At 39.3% G+C, this 20,285-nt stretch overlaps 1 protein-coding gene across 1 annotated transcript in view; it reads left to right on the top strand.

The window, feature by feature from the left end:
- FBN2 (fibrillin 2) overlaps window positions 1-20,285 on the top strand; it is a 294,085-nt gene that overhangs the window by 220,290 nt on the left and 53,510 nt on the right. Inside the window, exons 32-39 of the mRNA XM_056124409.1 lie at window positions 417-539; window positions 3,290-3,412; window positions 5,622-5,747; window positions 13,112-13,234; window positions 13,702-13,824; window positions 18,375-18,536; window positions 19,241-19,309; window positions 19,764-19,889. Of these exons, the coding sequence (XP_055980384.1) occupies window positions 417-539; window positions 3,290-3,412; window positions 5,622-5,747; window positions 13,112-13,234; window positions 13,702-13,824; window positions 18,375-18,536; window positions 19,241-19,309; window positions 19,764-19,889 (975 nt within the window). The remainder of the gene's footprint in view (window positions 1-416; window positions 540-3,289; window positions 3,413-5,621; window positions 5,748-13,111; window positions 13,235-13,701; window positions 13,825-18,374; window positions 18,537-19,240; window positions 19,310-19,763; window positions 19,890-20,285) is intronic.

The following is a 20,285-nucleotide window of genomic DNA, read 5'->3' as shown; positions in this document are numbered from 1 at the left end:
GCCCCTGCTTGTCACTCCTACTGGACAGTGGCAGAGAAGGGTTTCTTGATTTGGATCATGAATGTACTGACCTCGTTAGAGTCTACAATAATTAAAAGTGAAAATAGGGAGCTATCACAATAGGCTGAAGCACAAATTTTGCATGCTGACGCCCCAGGCTCAATCCCTGGTATTGCATGGTCCCCCAATCACAGCCAGGAGTAACCCCAAAGTCAGCTTGATAGTAGCCTCTGAGCACTGATAGATGGGACTCAGAACAAAAACAAAACTTTAAAGCAAAAATGATGTTAATGTTTTCTTTGCTTGGTTTTAGGTATTTCTACATTTACTTTCAAATTTTACCTGGAGAAATATTCTTAGGAATAGAATGAACTCATTTGTGTTTCATCTTTTCCACATTAACTTCGGCTTCCCAGACGTGGATGAGTGTGAAATTGGTGCCCACAATTGTGACATGCATGCCTCGTGTCTAAATGTCCCAGGAAGTTTCAGATGCAGCTGCAGAGAAGGCTGGGTTGGAAACGGCATCAAGTGTATTGGTGAGTTTGCTAAGACAAAAATTTTAAGGCCCTTCTGTGTATAGTTGTGTGATCCATATGCTCCAGTAAGAGCACACTCTTCACTTTCATATAATCTCGTCAAAAAATCAAATGCTATCTTTAGTTGCAAGATAATTTCCTGCCTCGGAGTTTCTTTTAACCTTGGTAGAAATGGTCAAATTATAACAGTATGCCTTGGCATCTGTTTTTTAATGTGTTGTTGTTCAGTAAAAGTTATTTGATGTGCAGCCAGAAATCCGAACAGCTGTATGATGAGAAGTGAATAATACATTTTCCCAGCCTTTTCATAGTAGAATCAGTGAGATATAAAACAGTAAATTCGATGAGGGAGTTGAAAAAAATGTCTTCAAATGACTGAAATCTATAATAAGTGGTCAATACTGCCTTCTAACTAGAAAACAAAGTTCTTCCTCCAGAGAAATCTAAATATTTTGTTGGATTGCAAGAAAGGAAAATGGAAGGAAGTTATCATTCTTCAAGGTCTACCGTTTTTGAGCAAGAGTCTAATCATATTTTATAGCTGTGAGACAGAGGATTGAGTTTTACCCTTGTTGTTATTCACAGTACTGCTTTGTATGCTTGGTGTTGCACATGTCTGAACTGTAAAGCATTCTTAAATGGGCAAGAATTACCCAGTTCTATTTAAAGTAGAAAAGGAAGAAGCTAAACTGACCTCCCCAGGATCTCTCATTAAAACTGCATAAGCATGCAGTAAAGATTAAAGGAGAGGTTTATGCATGTCAAATTTTTGAGCTTATTATATATGTTAAATTATCATACTGTAGCTTCATATATATTTGCTGAGGAATGTTCTATGATAGCATCATTAAGGCCACTGCCTTCTCAGTTAACATTCCTGACCTTTCTCCATTGCTATTCTCAAAATTTTTCAGCCATATCTCTATTTCCATGTTACTAGTCCCTATTTTTGTAAACTTTTTTGTTCCTTATTGTCTTTCCTTTTCAAGGCTTCTTAAGAAGTACATCTATTCCTCTGACAAACTGGAAAAATACATTGTATTTAGGTATACAGCAGAGAAGTTCAAAAGAGCAAATTCATTCAGGGCTCACTCATTTGTGTTTCTCTTCTTTAATTTTAATCATTTTCCTCCACTGAAGAGCCTCCATGTATGACTACCTTTGCCTCTCTGGTCCTCCTGACAGATCTTCTTCATCTGGGAGGAGACAAATGAAAACTTTTTTTAATTTCTAAAAAAAAAATGTGTCGTTAGACACCATACTTTATAATGCTGACAACAATAAGAGTTTCAGGAATACAATATTCCAGCTCTGAACCCACAGTCAGTGTCAGCATCTGCCTAACAATGTTCCAAGGTTCCCTCCCACTATCATCCACCCTTCCGCCCTAGAAAATCCATTGTTTGTATTTAATTATTTCTCATATAATGAAGATGGCACTGTTTAAAATAGTGTTGGCTCTTATAGCTTTGGAGTTTGAGTGTTCTTTTCCCAGCAGTGCTCAGGACTTACACCTAGCTCTGCACTCAGGTATCACTCCTGGTGGGTTCGGGAGACCATATGAGGTGATGGGTATCGAGCTTTGGTCAGGTGCCTTATGCTCTCTTTTCAGCCCTTGACTTTTATGGTTTTGGTGAATACAGTTACCCCACCTCTAAACACCAAAATGTACAAGGCCCCTGATCAGTGCCCCTATGTACTTCCTCCTCCTCTTTTATTCACTCCTTTGTATGGCATTCTCAGGCATTCTCGAATCCCAGGGCTTGCTCACCTTTGATACCTTCTGATTCCTTGTCTTAGTATACCCAGATAAGTAAGGACCTATGGTATTTGTCTTAGTTTCCCTGATTTACTTTGACATGATACCCTCCAGTTCTATCTAAATTAAAGTAAACTGGATGATTTCAGGTGACTATTTTAAACCTTGAGTCTTATCTCTAATTAGGATCTAAATCCAGCTTCCTTTCCCTGGTTGACAAAACTCTTGATTCTAGCTTCGTCTCCCAATACCTTTGTCCTCTGCTTTGAACTTGGCTGCTATGAATTTTCCTTCATCTATCACATCACACTCTTCCTCTTCGAGTTTGTAGATGAACAGTTCCTTCTACAAGGAACACCCATCCCTCCTCCTCTCCAGTAGACTCTTACCTCATCCTTCAGGTTCAGAAAGAAATAAATCCTCACATAGGGCTTTCCTTGTACCTCCCATTCAGATTAGGTGCCCCTGTCATTCTCTCATTGTGCCTTTCCTTATGACACATATAATAATATTTAATTTTCTGTGTTGAGCATATCTTCTACTTGACTGTGGGTTCTGCAGTTTCAAGAATCATATCTGTTTCCCCCATGTATAAAATGAACTCAAAAACACACAGTTTATTTTTCTGCCCAAATATTCAATTATATCATTAAAATGGGCTCTTTCTATTTAGGGATTCAGAAAATAATAAAATCCACTCAGTAAAAAGAAGATAATCTACTATTGGTTTATTTATCCATTAACGTTCTATATATTTTAAAGTGCTCAGATTCATAACTTGCACCCATGTTTGTGGCATAAACTTGTCTGATTAATGATCTGAGTTCTTAGAGAATGAGAACTACGCTTACAAATGAACTGAGACACCTGCCATTGTTCTAATTGTCATTTAAGTACAGGTCAAGAGGAAGTCTCTCTTTTCTGGGATTTTGGGGCTTTGGTGGTCCGTTTTCCTTTGTGAACCTTATTGCACTGACCTCTTGCCATACAGATCTAGATGAATGTTCCAACGGTACCCATCAATGTAGCATCAATGCTCAGTGTGTAAACACCCCTGGCTCCTACAGATGTGCTTGCTCTGAGGGTTTCACTGGAGACGGCTTCACCTGCTCAGGTGAGTAAGAGTCCTCATGTGTGTTCTGGTCTAATCTGTATACAGTACTCCAAGGTTTTCCTTACTTGAGGAAAACTACTTAAAGGAGTCTAAAATCCCTACCTGCTTTTGCACTTACAGGTGAATAGTTTTATATCTCTTGCATTAAACATAAAAAACATGAAAACTTTTGAAAAATAAAAGTCTTAAAATACTCACATCTCTCACTTGTGTACTGTTGATTATTGTCATTTCTTCTTACTTATTGACACAGTGGTCAAAGCCATACTGGATTCAGATCTTTCAATTGCTGGCATTATAGTAAGTTGTGTAGCTTTAAGCTTCTCCACTTGGAAATAAACAGAGTAATAGTATTATCTCCTTTTTTTTTTTTTGGTTTGTTTTGGGGTCATACCCAGCAGTGCTCAGGATTTACTCCTGATTGTGCAGTGAGGAATTACTCCTGATGGGCATAGGGGACCAAATGGGATACTGGGAATCAAACTCAGGTTTGCTGCACACTACCCACTGTACTATTACTCCAGTCCCTAATACTATCTCCTTTAATACTAGCAAATTTAGAGACCAAAGAGGTAGTACAGAAGATAGAGTGATTGCTTGCATTGCATTCAGCCAATCCAGATTTGATTTTTGGCACTACATATGGTTCCTGAGCCCTGCCAGTGCCCCAAAGACCAACATACTAGTAGATGAATGAAGTGGGGAAACTACTCAACTTAAAATGGTATATGATCTATCCAAGTTGCTGCTATTGAGTATTGCTGTTTATCCAAAATCTCAGTATTTTGAGATTTGGTATTCAAAAATTTCAATGGCTAATACAAGTAAAGGAATAAAAATATTGTTTTTAAAAAGCATCAGTGCCATAACCATAGTACAGTAAACAGGGTAGGGTGCTTGCCTTACATGTGACCAACCTGGGTTTAATCCCCAGCATCCCACTCTTGCCAGGAGTGATTCCAGAACACAAAGCCAGATTCTGTGTTCTAAGCACATTTAGTTGTGGGCCCAAGACAAATGAACCAAAAAAAAAAAAAAATCAGTATTAGCTGTTATTTAGTTTAAGTTTGTATGGTAAGTGTTTCTCATTGAATTTCAATAGATGTTTAGATCCACAAATAATAAATTATAATTTTTAGTTATTTATTTTTGGTTTGTGAAGGGATTGGGAGCCTGGAGGAGTTGAATGACTTTGTTCTGTGCAGCTGGGGATGAAACCCAGCACCTCAGGCATGCCAGACGTTCTATCTCTTGAGCTATGTCCCTGTGCTCTTGAAGTTAATTTTTTTTTTCTGATTACTCACATCATAATACAAACTCAACATTTTCCAGTGCCTCTTCTAAAAAGCATGTTTAATCAGTTTTAATGCTTGAACATTTCCAAACACTAGCTGTTGCCCCTTCCTAGAATGTAGGACAGGATATGGTTTCAGTATCAAGCTCAACCAAGTCGACTGAGGTCTTGGCTTGGCTGCAGATTGACTGCTATTTGCTTGAAGTTCTACCTCTTTGAAACCTATCAGGATTGGTGAAATAAATAAATTAAATATGCCTGTCAGATACCTCACACGCTACCTGGCAAATATTATGTGCTTGGTAAGTTTTGGTTTCTGTCTCCATTTTTCCATGGCATTAAATCAATTACCTTGAAAAATTGAGTACTGCCCTCTTGTATAACCAAGATAGGATTATTTTATTTATTTTATTATGTCACCAGAGATCAAAACCAAGGCCTAATACATGTCAAGCATAACATGATCCAAGAAAGGAGTATTTTAATAAGATTATAATGAGATCGAAAACTTTCCTCATTCCCATAGAGTCACTGATTTATTTCAAACAGTTTGAGCTAGTAAAATAAGTTGTTTATTCTAATACTATAATGTTTGCAAATGAATTAGCACCATTCATGATTAATTCCCATGTTCTTGGCCATATCTAAATGACGTTGATGTAATAGTGATGCATCAAATTGGCACTTATAGGAATAAGTTAAATGGGACATCTGCATTCTTCATGTTATTCACGAAGAATGACGGGAGGCTAATTAATGCCCCCTTCCAAATGGGGCACCTTTATTTAGGGAATGTGATTGTTTCATCTTCTGAGCATTTACTTGAGCCAGTAAAATCGATTTAGTGACAGAGCAAGGGAAAAGATGTGTCATGGAATGGGGGATTAATGGAGAGGGCATGTGCTTCTGCTGCAGATGTTGATGAGTGCGCAGAAAACATCAATCTCTGTGAGAATGGACAGTGCCTCAACGTCCCAGGCGCCTATCGCTGCGAATGTGAGATGGGCTTCACTCCAGCCTCCGACAGTCGATCCTGCCAAGGTGGGTCACCAGGATTCCAACTCATTTCCAAGTTGGATCAACTACAGCAAACAAAACCACAAAAAGGGCTGGAAAAGGCCCCACCTGGAAGCAGAATACATAGCACATGCTGCACATACAAAAGTCATTCATTTAAGCATGGATTATTTTGCCGAATGAATAATGATGAAGGCGCTTTCATCTCTTACGAAGTTTTCCTGGCTGAGGGCCAAGAGTTGGAAGTTGGGCTCGTTCTTTTTTCTTCTTTCTTTTTTTTTCATCTTTGTTTTTTTTTCTAAGTCACTCAATGAATGACATGTGGAAAAACTATTTCGCTTTTAAACAAGATATATCGCTACTACCCCCAATCAATTGCTCTTGCATGTGTTTATCAGAATCTAAGTAGCTTGTTCCTGGCATGTCCCATCATGTTCTAGCCGGTTGTCTGTGTGTCTGGGGCTGGAAGTCCTCTTCAGGGACTCATCAAGGACTCCACCTTCTATTGAACAGTAATCCCTCCTTCCCCTAAGTGATGACATCACCCGCCTTTCCTAGAAAGGGGATTTGGTCACTTCTGTAATACCTTTCCAAGAAAAAGAATTTCCATTTTCTTTTAAATTAACAGACTCCACCCATCTTTTATACAGCTTAGGGCATCATTGTGTTCCCTGTGAGTGCACAGAAATATAAATGAAGAAAGGAAAAAGATTAAAAACCATTCCTAAAGTCTGAAACTTTATCATTATTCATCAAAAGCCTTAACAGAATAACTCAGACTAATAGCAGGATAAAGACTATGAAACAAAACCAGGCTACAAGTTCTCCCTCCATTTGTGTCTAATAAAATGAACAGAAATAGTAGATATTAGTGCACAGACATACTTTGAGTATGCTTCAGAGTGTGTATGCATTCGCAATTTGCTGCATCAGATAAGCCATCCCATATTGTACATTCTGGGGTCACTTGCAAGATGAACTTGATGTCAGTGGACCCCACGGGTGGCTCACATGAGTCAGGAGGAGAAAGACAGTCACTTTCTCCCGATCCACCCCTGTCACGTGGGACCTAGGGTTACTGGGTTCTTTTCTTGCTCACAGAAAAGAATTTTAGGAGTAGACAAGCAGTAAAGTAAAACAGATTTTATTTGGAAGGTTTTTTGAAAGTGTGGAGGAGGAGAGAATGAGAGAGAGAGAGAGAGAGAGAGAGAGAGAGAGAGAGAGAGAGAGAGAGAGAGAGAGGAATGTGCTCAGGAGAGAAGGCAGGCTTCTCCAAGGGTGAAGAGAACCCCTAAACAGATCCCAGTATTAGATAGGAAAACATGAAAGTACACATCTCAAGAGGGGAGATGCGGGTGTGACATGTGCTTGGGCCACATGGGCGCAAGTAGCACATAGGGCTTGAGCAGCATATGCCCTCCCTTCTTCCCTTGTTCAAGGTGCTTTTATAGGCTCTTTTTGGGTTGTATTGATTCAGAATGTTCTGGATTCTTCTCAGGGCTGAATCACTAAAATTAATCGGATTAAGGGAGAGGTCTGAGGGTTTAAGGAACTTCATGGGGAGGGGTCCAGTCTCCTCAGGGTCCACTGCAGAAAGTCTTATTAGGTCTCTGTTTTCCATATCCACAGGGTGGATCAGTCTTAGAATTTTCTCCCAGAAGATTTGTTGACCTAAGTTTCATTGCTGAGGGCCTTTTCCCTATCTACCTGCCTATATCAAACTGAACTCTGCCCCCATCACAGCAGTGACACTGTCATTGTCACTGTCCTCCCATTGTTCATCGATTTGCTCGAGCGGGCCCAGTAACATCTCCATTGGAGACTTTGGTGTTACTGTGTTTGGCATATCGAATACGTCACGGGGAGCTTGCCAGGCTCTGCCCTGTGGGCGAGATACTCTCGGTAGCTTGCCAGGCTCTCCTAGAGGGGCAGAGGAATCGAACTCAGGTCAGCCATGTTGGCTGCGTGCAAGGCAAACGCCCTGCTGCTGTGCAAAAGATAATGAAATATTTCATAAGAATCCACCAGTTTTGAAAGACGAGGGACACATTGTTGAATGGAATATGGAATATCCTGTGGAAAATTATAGGAACTGAAAGCATTTCTACTTCTGCACTGGGCAGAACAAATTGATTTTACACAAGGCAACTGTAGGGTGAGCTTTATCCCCTCCCCCATTCCTAGTTTCTTTTAAGAACTGAGGCCAATTAGTAGGAAATGTGAGTCAGTGTGGTTATGGAATTACATGACTTATTATCCACATCAATTTGACAAGAGTTAGTGGGAAAAGGAACAAGTGAGCAATGAAAGAAACAACTGGCAATGGCCAGATATTTTTAGTGACGTAAAATTTCAGAATGATTCTTTACACCTACATTTCCCCCTCGTAACTCTCTTCCTTTATCTGTAGTGATGACCCTTTCCAAACCTCCCCCCACAGTGATATGAGTTTCTGTTTGCTGAATTTCCTTCTCCTATTACTGTTCTCATGTTTTTCACCCAGAGAAACTCCAGTTGATGGGACAACTGGGAGTGGCACAAATAAAATAACCCCTGTCTTCCTGAATTATCAGAATTATCTAGACGTTTATCCTAAATGTTCTAATTTAATTCCCTTGATGACTTTCCATGTTATTGTAAATTTGTGGCTCTCTGGATATGGCCTCTAATCATTTTCTACTTGGTAGCTACTTCTGACCACAGATGAGTGGGATTCCTGTAGATTTTAAAAGCATTGACCCAGTGTATGAAGTAATAGAAAATCTATAGGAATCTCCCCAGAAGTGGTTTGGGACTCTAGTAAGGGGAATGAACCAAAATATAGGTCGTTTTCTATAACATGGACTGATTCCTCCAGTGAGTACACAAGGTCCTTCCCAACTATATTCCCACAACTCCGATCCACCAGAATTGTAGACTAAAGAATAACAGCTTTAATGAAACCTATATCCCAATCTGTCTTCCAAATAAAACCCAGATAAATAAGGGAGAATTTCAGGAAACTCTCCTAACTTTCTCAGAGTAAAAAAAAAAAAAACTTTTTAAAGAATCAATTGATGTGGAGGGCATGGTAAACAAACAAGGCAATTATAGGTAGCTTATGGAAACCTAAAAAGCAAGTGGAGGACCACCCAGAGTAGATGAAAGTAAAAGGAACCAAAAGAAAGTTTCCACAGCTATTTTAAGCTTAATCATAGTGAGAACATAAATATGATTCAATTAGCTCAGCAACATAAAAACAAAAATACAAAAAGGCAATTGTAGAGGTGAAGGAAACACACCCCCTCCCCCCCAAAAAAATGGAATCTATAGAGCAGAATTAAAGATCAGATAGGAACCAAAAGCAGGAGAGACCAAGGAAAAATGCAATGTTAAGCCTAGAAAAATTGACCCGAAATAGTCACAGTGAATACAAAAATGGGGAAAGGAGTAATTGCCATAAAGGTAGGAAGACAAAGACCATAAACCTAAGGATAACTGGTGTCTGAAGTTGACAGCCCTAAAACATTGTCTAGAAAACATATATTAAAAGCAGACTTTTTTTTGAAAATGAAGCAAAAACTAAATGTACAGGAAAAGGAATATCTTAAAGACTTAGAATTCATATTTGTACATTTAAGTCATATTCTGTAGATTCCAATAGAAAAGTCCTGATTTTTGATGCCTTCTTTACCCAAATATATTAGAACCTTACTCAGAATGTCCTGAGGAAATGTGTACCTTAAGGTCAAGAGGTATATTCTCACAGAGGAAATCATAAAAAAAAATTCCATATTTTGCCACATAATTATAGCATATTTTGAATGTATATCCATGAGTATTCCATGCATCCTAACTTGGTGTCAAAGACAGGTCATAAATTATTTAAGGTAATAATAGTCCAGGATTTTTTAAGTTTTGTGTAATAATCATAATCCTAAATTTAGCCAATTATGATAAATATGCAGTAAAATATAGGAATAATAATAAAAATATTACCTAAAGTAAAGTAAAGTAAAGGCCCTCCCATTGATCATCGATTTGCTCGAGCGGGCCCAGTAACGTCTCCATTGGAGACTTTGTTGTTACTGTGTTTGGCATATCGAATACGTCACGGGGAGCTTGCCAGGCTCTGCCGTGCGGGCGAGATACTCTCGGTAGCTTGCCGGGCTCTCCGAGAGGGGCGGAGGAATCGAACTAGGGTCGGCCATGTTGGCTGCGTGCAAGGCAAACGCCCTACCGTTGTGCTATCACTCCAGCCCTATAAAATAAATATCCAGTAAAGAATAAATGGAGAAGTTAGGCTACTTTAAATATAATTTCAATACTAAATACTACAGAAATTATGATAAATACTATAAGTTTTGAAAAAGTAAAGGTAAGTAACAAAAGATAAGTTAGAAGTATATATTACTTATTAATTTATAATTGTGCAGAAACCATTAACATTGTAAAAAATACTTTAATTTTAGCACAAAGTCAGATGATATATTCTAGGGTTTTTTTAAATTATTTATAGGATTCTATAAACCTTTCACCCAGTTTTCCCCAAAAAACATCATCTTGTGTAACAGTAGGGAAATATCCATTGGAAATTATATTGGCATAACCTACAGACTTAATTAAGTTCACCAGTTTTATGTGTGTATGACTCTATGTACTTTATATGTGTAGATTAATTAAACTATAAGAGCACTCAACATACAGATCTTTTTCAAAACAAAAATACAAATTTGCTCCATCTGCACGAGAATTTCCTACTCCTTTATTTTCACACACATCCCTCAATCTTGCAGTGGCTAATCTGTTCTCTGTTGCTATTATTTTGTTCATGTATTTATGTTGAATACAATTTCTGGGTGAGATGAAAAATTCACATCTCGTTTTAAAAGAAACTGCCAAATATTTTCCAGAGTAACCTTGCCCTTTTTAATTCCACCAGAAAATGATCTGTTTTGTTGTTTCTTTGATTATTTGCCAGTATTTAGTATTTTCACTGTTATTTTAGTCACTTTGATAGCTATGTAATGATATCTCAGTGTGGCTTTGTATTGCATTTCTCTAGTGAATAATGATGTAGAACATCTCATAATAAGCTTATAATGGTTATCTCAACTTCAGTGAGTTATCTCTTTCATACATGCCGCTCATTTTCTGACCATATTGCTGGGTTTTCATGGTTAAATTTTGAGAGTTCTTCACATTTTCTAGATATGAGTTGTCATATAGTTTATAAATATTTTGTAACAGAGTATCATCTTCTCATCATCTAAAGGAATTAATTTGGGGGCCAGGGGATGAGGTAAATTGTCCCGAGCAGTGCTCAGGAACTTCAGTGGTCCTTACCGATATATATATTTTTAATCACTTCATCTTAAGACAAGAAAGTGTTGGGACTGGAGCCATAGTACAGCGGCTAGGGCATGTGCCTTGCACACAGCCAACCCGGCTTCGATTCCCAGCATCTCACATGGTTCCCCGAGCACCACCAGGAGTAATTCCTGAGTGCAAATCCAGGAGTAACCCCTGAGCATCGCTGGGTGTGACCCAAAAAAAGAAAAAGGTTAAAAAATAAATAAATAAAAAACACAAGAAAGTGTTTTAGGAGCTTTAAGGTAAAGGAAAATTAGTCTGATCCGTGGAATTTGTTTCATTGTCACTCTGTGAATATGTATGCATAGTGTTTGGAATGATACTCATTTGGAGTGACATTTCTGAGAGAATTTTGCTTTTGTTATCTTTTCTATTGGCTAACTGCTCTCTGTTGTTTAATTTTTCTGTATATTCTGAAAAATAAGACAGTATCCTTTTAAAATAGGTTATTTTACACAAGTATTATATTACTTAAATAAAAGTTATTTCTAGTAAAATGAATGTAAAGTTTAAGCACAAGGCTAGGAATGTGGAACAGAGATAGTGCGCATGCTTGCATATGTAAGTCCCGGGTTCAGCTCCCAGCACTGCTTTTCTCAATCCCAGCACCCTGAAGTACTACTAGGAAAACCCCCTAAAGAAGCATTGTGTGGCAGTGCAAATGCATTTTCACTTAGAATTACAGTTTAATTTTAATCCAGTTCAAAGCGAATTTGCTCATCTCTGCAAAGAAAATCACTGTTTACTTCTCAATGGAAGACACATTCCTCTTTATTACTTCAACTTTTAAACACAATTTGAACCATCCTTTATGTCAAAGATAATTGAAGTCCATTATTTTAACTAGCATAAGAAAAAGACCCTTTTAGACCTGAGATACAACGGTCTCAAGCCAGCTCTTTATAAAGTTAACTGGTCCAGTTTAGCCTAAAATGATGTTCTTAGTACCTGAGGTGATTTGCATGCAGGAATGTTCATCTTTCTCCTAGTGTAAATGCAGATCACTTCTGCTAAGTTATGTACCTTTTCTGGATAGTGAAGGGCAGTAGCTTCTCGAATGAACTTGGATTGAAAGGCTCAAGGAGGAAGTTCGAAATCTTCTAGCTAGACTCTAGACTCTGCTCAGTGAAGACATTGTGATGAGACTGACCCACTGTGCAGCCTGCCCCATGTGATCGCAGAGACAGTACCACAACAAAGCATTTCTGTGCATGCAGTCTGCATGGCAGCTCCATGTGTATTCGCCCCACTTAGAATGTCAGGCCTCCCGTGAGCACCACCAGCAACCTCTGGAGCCACACAGCAGTAGCAGCAGCAGGGAAGCAAAGGGAAACGAGAGAATGGGGCTCAAAGGAATGATCCTTGTAAGTGATACTAAGAAAAAATAATTTCCCTGTTGATAATTGACTCACAGCTAAGTACAGAATAAAAAGATTAGGAAAAAAGGGGCTGGAGCTATAGCACAGAAGGTAGGCCATTTGCCTTGCATGCGGCCACCCCGGTTCAATTCCCAGCATCCCATATGGTCCTCTGAGTACCACCAGGAGTAATTTCTGAGTGCATGAGCCAGGAGTAACACCTGTGCATTGCTGGGTATGACCCAAAAAGCAAAAAAAGGGGGGGGGGCGGGGCTTAGAAAAAAGATTAACTTTAATACCTTTGATTTTAAAAACATACTGCCTATTTTATGCATTAGGTAAAATGGCTGGTTTTATACTGAAGTATTTAAATGTTTGTTTTCACCTTTAGTGTTTTATAATCTCTCATCCCTTTGATATGTTTGTAGCTATTTCTGCATTTTCTGTGTTTTCAATGTTAGTTCAAAGAAATGTATTACATCTTTGTTTATATGTGAATATAATTTGCTTGCCATTTTCATTTACCTACCTCACCAAAAATAAAAGTTTTTTAACCTCAGAACATTTGTGGGATGGAAGATGGGAATCAAGGAAGATGGAAAATGTTTAATGTTATAGTAAGTCAAAACTACTCATATATATTTGTGAACAAAATATCACTGCTTTCTTAACTTTCAGATATTGATGAATGCTCCTTCCAAAATATTTGTGTTTTTGGAACATGTAATAATTTGCCGGGAATGTTTCATTGTATCTGTGATGATGGCTATGAGTTGGACAGGACAGGAGGGAACTGTACAGGTAAGACCATTTTAGAGACCAACAATACTCTTATTGGTTGAAATGAATATTTTTATGCTAAATATGAAAATTCCTCAACTTTCTGCTTATCTAAACTGAGTTATTTAAAAAGAGTTGCATTTTGATCGAATTATGCTTGAGTGTGAATTCAAACCAGTTTTACAAAAACAACTTAGTATTAGGTTTCTAACATGAAACCAGTGAAGTATGAATTTTAAGACAGTACTCATAATTTTTTTCAGGGTGATAATATAATAACTGATATTGCCTAACAAGGATATTTATCGATGACATTATTCTGAGTATCATGTGATTTGTGAACCTGTTTTAAGTGTCTATCAAGGGCTTGATCTTTACTTCATTGTGCTGATCTTATTCTTTTAAAATAGTCTCTAAATTATTTGTAACAGAAGTGTGCCTATGCAAAGTAAAGCTGTTAATGTGGGGATTGTCAATGTTTTTCCTAGATATTGATGAATGTGCAGATCCCATAAACTGTGTGAATGGCCTATGTGTCAACACACCTGGTCGCTACGAGTGTAACTGCCCGCCTGATTTCCAGCTGAACCCCACTGGGGTGGGTTGTGTGGGTAAGTAACTGCAATAAAAGATAAACAGAATTATGTAGAGTTGAACCATTCAGACTGTGTAAAAATGTTTATTGCAATTAGTTTGAGAACTAAGTTGTCCTTCCGCTTTAAAACTCTAAATTACCAAATTATCTATTCGTTTTGTGTGTTTTTCTTCCAAGGCCGATTTTTAAACAATTTTTGAGACATCTCCAGCTTCCTCCTCTCCCAGGTCTGGAACCCATAGGTCAGAGAGGTTGGATGATCTGTCCAAGGAGTCAGAGCTTGCCAGGGACAGACTGAGACAGTGTCTTTAGCTCCTGGCTCCCTGTCCTGTGCGTTGGCTAGAACAACCCACTGTGGTAGAACGTTGGTACATCCGTTTTCCTCTGACTGGCAAGGTCATGAAGTGGAATAGATGGAGAAGTAGAAGAGAGAAAGTGGAGAGCAGGATTTATGAGTCAAACTCCTGGAGTGAAAGAAGTTGGGGGAGATAAGGAAGTAGCCAAGGGAGGACCTTGGCCAGGGGGTGATAAAGGGGCTGGTTCTTTCAGCAACATTTCTGGTTTCCGATCTTTGGACTATAGTTGTTCAGTATTTACCATCTGCCCCTTTCCTACACCTTGATGGATGTTTTTCCCAAATGAGCAAATGATATAGGTAATTTTATGGGTAAACAAGAAAAATAAAAATAAAAACAGAAAATAGCCTCCTAAAGTAGAAGCTTGACTGCTGTCTTTACTGCTAGTCTTTCTGTGGACTTGCAATAGGTGGAGGAGTTCTTTGCTGCTCTGACAATAACAATTTTCTTGCTATTCAGTTTTAGAGAATACATCTTGTGATTTGTGGTCACGCCTGTTCTGACATTTTTATTAAGCACTGTTTGTATGGGAAATATTGAGTGCCTCTTCTTCCAGGGACTGCAACTGTGTAGGGATAGAATAACATTCTGTGGGCAGGGAGTCAAAAGCCAGAATAGATCAACACTGGAGATGGTTGAAGGAGAATTGACATGTGCTGTTGGCAGTGGGTAGGGGAGGGATTCCGGTCCTGGACAGGAGCAAATCAGCTGAGCTTGTAAGAGGAGAAGCCTCCCAAGAACTGGGGCAGTTGGTGCGAAGGGCCTATGGTAGGAGAGAATACTGATATTGAAGATACAGAGGGAGGATGGCATGGAGGGGGCAGGGTGTGAGGAACCAGATCTACAGTAGCAGTCCAGATCACAGAGTGAGTCTCAGTCCTGGCTACATAGTAAAAAGTTCCACTGAACCTCAGAAATACCCTGAGGAACTGCTTCACTCCCAGAAATTCAGTCCTGTACCTCTCAGTCTTTCTTAAACACATCCTTGAGCAAAAGCTATGAATGAGCAGCTTATCAAAGAGAGTAGTCCAAAAGTGAACAAATGCCCCACGCCATCGATAATAATGGAAAATGTAAAATTAAAATAATGATTAAATTTTTTTTTAATTTAAACAACAATTAAAAATATCACGCTATTCCTACTAGGCTGGCAAAAATCAGAAGACCTGTAGAAAATGGAAAGTGTGGGTGGAAAGCAGGCCCTTCCTGAGCCTTCTGCTCTGCTGGGGGTTGTGGGCTGTGACACTCTGCACCCAGCAGGTTTAGGATTGGGCTTTCATTTTAGACTTTTTTGTTTGCATGATTGATAGTCCAGGGCTTTATTTGTTTCAGAAAGGTCTTCCATAGATTTAACACTCTTTCTGTCTCATAATTAGCAAAAGGGTCCATTGGTGGCAGATTATATGACAATGGCTGTATTTTCTTACACTGAAGGCTGAGTACACACGCTCTGGCTGAGCAGTTCTTCCTCTGACTGTAGATGACAAAGAAAGTAACTCACAACCATTCAGAGACACATGTAGAGAGATTCATGGAAGCATGACTTGTCATAAGCCAGTTAATAATTTGTGCTGAAGAGTAGCTTGATTCGTTTTAAATGATACCATAAAGTTGGCAGATTGGAAGTTAGGAAATGGTATGGAATAGATGACAAGATAACACTACTGTCAATTTTAAAATGTGCACACTAGGGGCTGGAGCAATAGCACAGCAGGTAGGGTGCCTGCCTTGCACATGGCTGACCTGGGTTCGATTCCCAGCATCCCATATGGTCCCTTGAGCACCACTAGGAGCAATTTCTGAGTGCAGAGCCAGGAGAAACCCCTGTGCATCGCTGGGTGTGACCCAAAGAGAAAAAATGTGCACATGAAAGCAAATTATCACTCAACTAGAATACATAGTAAAATAATAGCAGACATAGTCCTACTGTTATAAGAAGAGAAATGAGATACAGAGGCAAGATAAATTATGTAGACGTGATATAGGAGGAATTATAAGTTTGCCAAGTTTCTGCACAGAGAGAGAGGGAGGAAGGGAGAGAGGGAGAGAGAGAGACTCTGAGAGAGAGAGAGAGAGAGAGACAGAGAGAGAGAATGAGAGAGAGAGAATGAGAATAAGAGAAAACTCTCCAAGAGATTGATATATGTAGACTATGGGAAGAGCTTAGAATTTTTCTCAGATTGAGATGGGAAACTGGTAGAAGCGGCCCAATCCAAAGTGGCTCCTAATGGGTTCAATGAGGAAGTGGACAGGATTGGGTTCAAAACTGAACTAGACAACCCTTTTAGAAAACAGTATGAACGATTCTCCAAAAATTAGAAATTGAGCTCCCATTTGACCCAGCAATGTCACTCCTGGGAATATATCTCAGAGAGGCAAAAAGGTATAGTCAAAGTGACATCTGCACTTGTTGATTCATTGCAGTACTCTTTACAATAGCCAGAATCTGGGAAAAACCTGAGTGCCCGAGAACAGATGACTGGTGAAAGAAACCTTGGTACATCTACACAGCGGAGTACTATGTAGCTGTTAGAAAAGGTGAAGTCATGAAATTTACATACAAGTGGTACAACATGGAAAGTATCATGCTAAGCGAAACGAGTCAGAAAGAGAGGGATAGACATAGAAAGATTGCATTCATGTGGGGAACATAGAGTAACAAAATAGGAGACTAACACCCAAGAATAGCTGAGATAAGTACCAGGAGGTTTACTCCATCACCTGGAGGTCAGCCACACATGGTAGGGGAAAAGGCAGCTCAGATAGAGAAGGGAGCACCAAATAAAGGGTGTTGGGAGGGTACTCCCAGGATGGGAGATGCATGCTGAAAGTAGACTATAGACCAAAAATGATTGCCACTCAATGCCTCTTTTGCAAACCACAACACCCAAAAGGAGAGAGAGAACAAAAGGGAATGCCCTGCCATAGAGGCAGGGGGGATGGGGGGGATGGGGGGTGGGAGGGATACTGGGATCCGTGGTGGTGGTGGAAAATGGGCACTGGTGGAGGGATGGGTATTTGATCATTGTATAATTGAAACCCAAGCACAAAAATTTGTAAGTCTACAACTGTACCTCATGGTGTTTCACTAATAAAAAAGACTGAACTAGAAGGAGGAGTTAGCAAACCACTGCCACAGCACAGGCAGGGATAATGAACCCAGGTGCAGTCAAGGAAGGCAGTGTAAGTAGTAGTCATACTCCACATACATTTTTTTTTACATTACATTCTAATTTTATTATTGTTTTGGTGAAAACTGTGTAATGGTGTCTTTTTCAGTAATGCCTCTTAGTGAGATATCACATAGTTTAAAAACAGAGTTGAGAGTTGCAGGGGCAATTCGATGGGTTGACACGAGCTTTGCATGAAGGGGACTTAGGTTTACTCCCCACACTATGTGGGTGCAGGTGAGAAGCAGAACAGAGAAATACAGGCAGCCTCATGGAGTGGATGAAGGATGATAGAAGAAATCAAAGATTGACTCTGAGATTCAGGGTATGAACGTCTTTAAGATAGGAAGTTTCTGGGCTTAAAGAAATAGTTCAAAGGGCTACAATACATGTTTTATGTACAGGAGAAGCAGACTAAATCCCCAGAACTGCATGATCCTTTGAGCTCTGCTAGGTGTGACCCAAAACAGCAACAAGAAGTTTCTTATTTGAAAATGCAGAAGATTGGGAACTGAAGAGATAGCAAAGTGAGCAAAGCACTTGGCATTGCAGTTGGTGCAGCCCACTGTTCCCCAAGCCTTCAAAACTCACAGTGCCTATTAAAGCTAAACCATGTGAGAATGGAGATGATGGGGAGGAAAGTGGTAGGATTTCCATTAAGTCTTGTAATATGACACATCATGTGAATATATTCCTGATGTTTTCCCATTAGTCACAAACTCATGATAGAGATTAGTTATACCAAAAAAGAAAAAAAAGTCTAGCATTCCTACTACAGGAGATCCAATAAGTCCCATTTGTATGAGTTCTTACTGCCTGCATTTTCCTGTGCTCTATATGTATTTCTAATTATAGGAATGTCTGTCATTGTTTATTGACTTTCTGCAACTCAGTCTTGAAAAGGTTGAAGGTGAGAGAATGTTCTGTGTAAAGATGCAACCAAGCCTTCCCTATTATTTGCACAGAATTGGGATTTCACTGAGTGCTTATGATTTTACTCTGTAAAAGAGCAAATTTAAGTTCCTGTGTCATTCTTGCAGACAACCGTGTAGGCAACTGCTACCTGAAGTTTGGGCCTCGAGGCGATGGGAGTCTGTCCTGCAACACAGAAATTGGGGTGGGCGTCAGCCGCTCCTCCTGCTGCTGCTCTCTGGGAAAAGCCTGGGGGAACCCCTGCGAGACGTGTCCCCCAGTCAATAGCAGTGAGTATGACACTGAAGAGAAAGGAAACAAGCTCTGATAGCTGAAACAAGTTGCCATTTTTCTTCTTGTGCTGGGAAAGGGAGCAATGAAGGAGCTCCCAAAATTTTGGGAAATGAATCACTTTCAGGAACCAATTTGAGTGAAAACAGCCAAGACCACTTTATGCAAAATAGTTTGAATTGCTCCCCTCTTATTGTCTTTCATCAGATGATAACAAAAAAAACGCTTGTTAACCACAGTCACACCACAATGAGTGGTATGCTATCAGTTTTCCATGGTATCACAGATAAAGGTCACTCCTGGTTTATCTTAAATGTTACTTTAGTTCTGGTTCATGGAACTGTTATGTTCCTGAAATCAACTTTGTTCTGTCTTAAATGGAAACGTTGACGTAGAAGAAATTTAAGTTATCCAATTTTTGCATTTTTATTTATAAGCCAAAAGAGTTGTGGTACAGTTGTCTAACAAAGGATGTTAGACATTAAAAATTTCATTTAAAAATGTGACTTGCATTATTTGACTGTACGTATAATTAATGGAGTGATGATGCTTCATGTCAAATGTCTTTGAAAGGGCACTAAGGAAAATTCAGATCCATGCTGCTTTGGGATGTGTATCTTGAATCTGACAGTTGCTGAATGTCTGTTTGTTGTCCCAACATTTAGGCACAATATCAATTCTTCTCTTTTCCCTTATTCGGTAGCTGAATATTATACCCTGTGTCCCGGAGGTGAGGGCTTCAGACCTAACCCCATCACCATCATCTTAGAAGGTGAGCACAACTATGATCCCCACTCAGATTTGAAAAAGGAAAAAATAAATAAGTTTTACTATGGATAAAAGTGAGTGGAAACACTAGCTTGAAGTAATGCCAATGAGATTAAATTTTGCAGAATTTCAGATGGATAATCAGTTTTCAGACTGCAAGATAAACTGCTTATAAATGAAGCAGGTCAGACCTACTTCAGTGATCTGATGTCTGTGGTGTAGAGAAACTCTTCTTCATTATCCCTCAACTTTAATCAGCCCCAGTTCACTCTAATCACTGTTTTTAGGTTATAGCACAGTCTCAAAACAAAGTCAAGGAAGTTCCATGTTAGAAAAGACCTTCCAACTAAGTGCACATTCACATGGCTGCGTGGCAGAGCAGATGCTGGGAAGCCTGATGACTGCTCTGCTTATTCATGTCAGGCTGCATGTGACTTGAGCTGTCTCCCTGTTTGCAGATATTGATGAGTGCCAGGAACTGCCAGGACTTTGCCAGGGAGGGAACTGCATCAACACTTTCGGGAGCTTTCAATGTGAGTGCCCACAAGGCTACTACCTCAGTGAGGAAACCCGCATCTGTGAAGGTGAGGTCAGCTTTACATTATCAGTGAAATTATTGGGGTGGTATAAAGCAAAATTACTGCTCCAGCCTTGTTGAAAGCGTCCATTCTCACTTTCTGTCAGAGGATTCCTCCAAGGACTAGCTCTTTAAGGTTAAGTTGCAAGACGACAGATAAACGAAGTCACAGCTTATTTTCTATGCCTGTCTCTTACTTTTCTCTGAGTAAATGGAGTATCAGTGGGAGTTGAGTGAATGCATTCATTGTCAAATAAGCTCATTCATAATGTTGACTAATGCGGGTCCCTCTTTTTATTATTTTATTTTATTTGTTTATGGTTTGGAGGCTACATCCAGAAATGTCAGGGGTACTTCTGGCTCTGCACTCCTGAATCACTCCTGGCAATGTTCAGGGGAATAT

This window comes from Sorex fumeus, unplaced genomic scaffold (assembly GCF_029834395.1).
Source record: "Sorex fumeus unplaced genomic scaffold, SorFum_2.1 ptg000051l, whole genome shotgun sequence".
Taxonomy (NCBI): domain Eukaryota; kingdom Metazoa; phylum Chordata; class Mammalia; order Eulipotyphla; family Soricidae; genus Sorex; species Sorex fumeus.
Note: the sequence above shows the minus strand (reverse complement) of the source record. Positions and strands in the feature narration are given on the sequence as shown.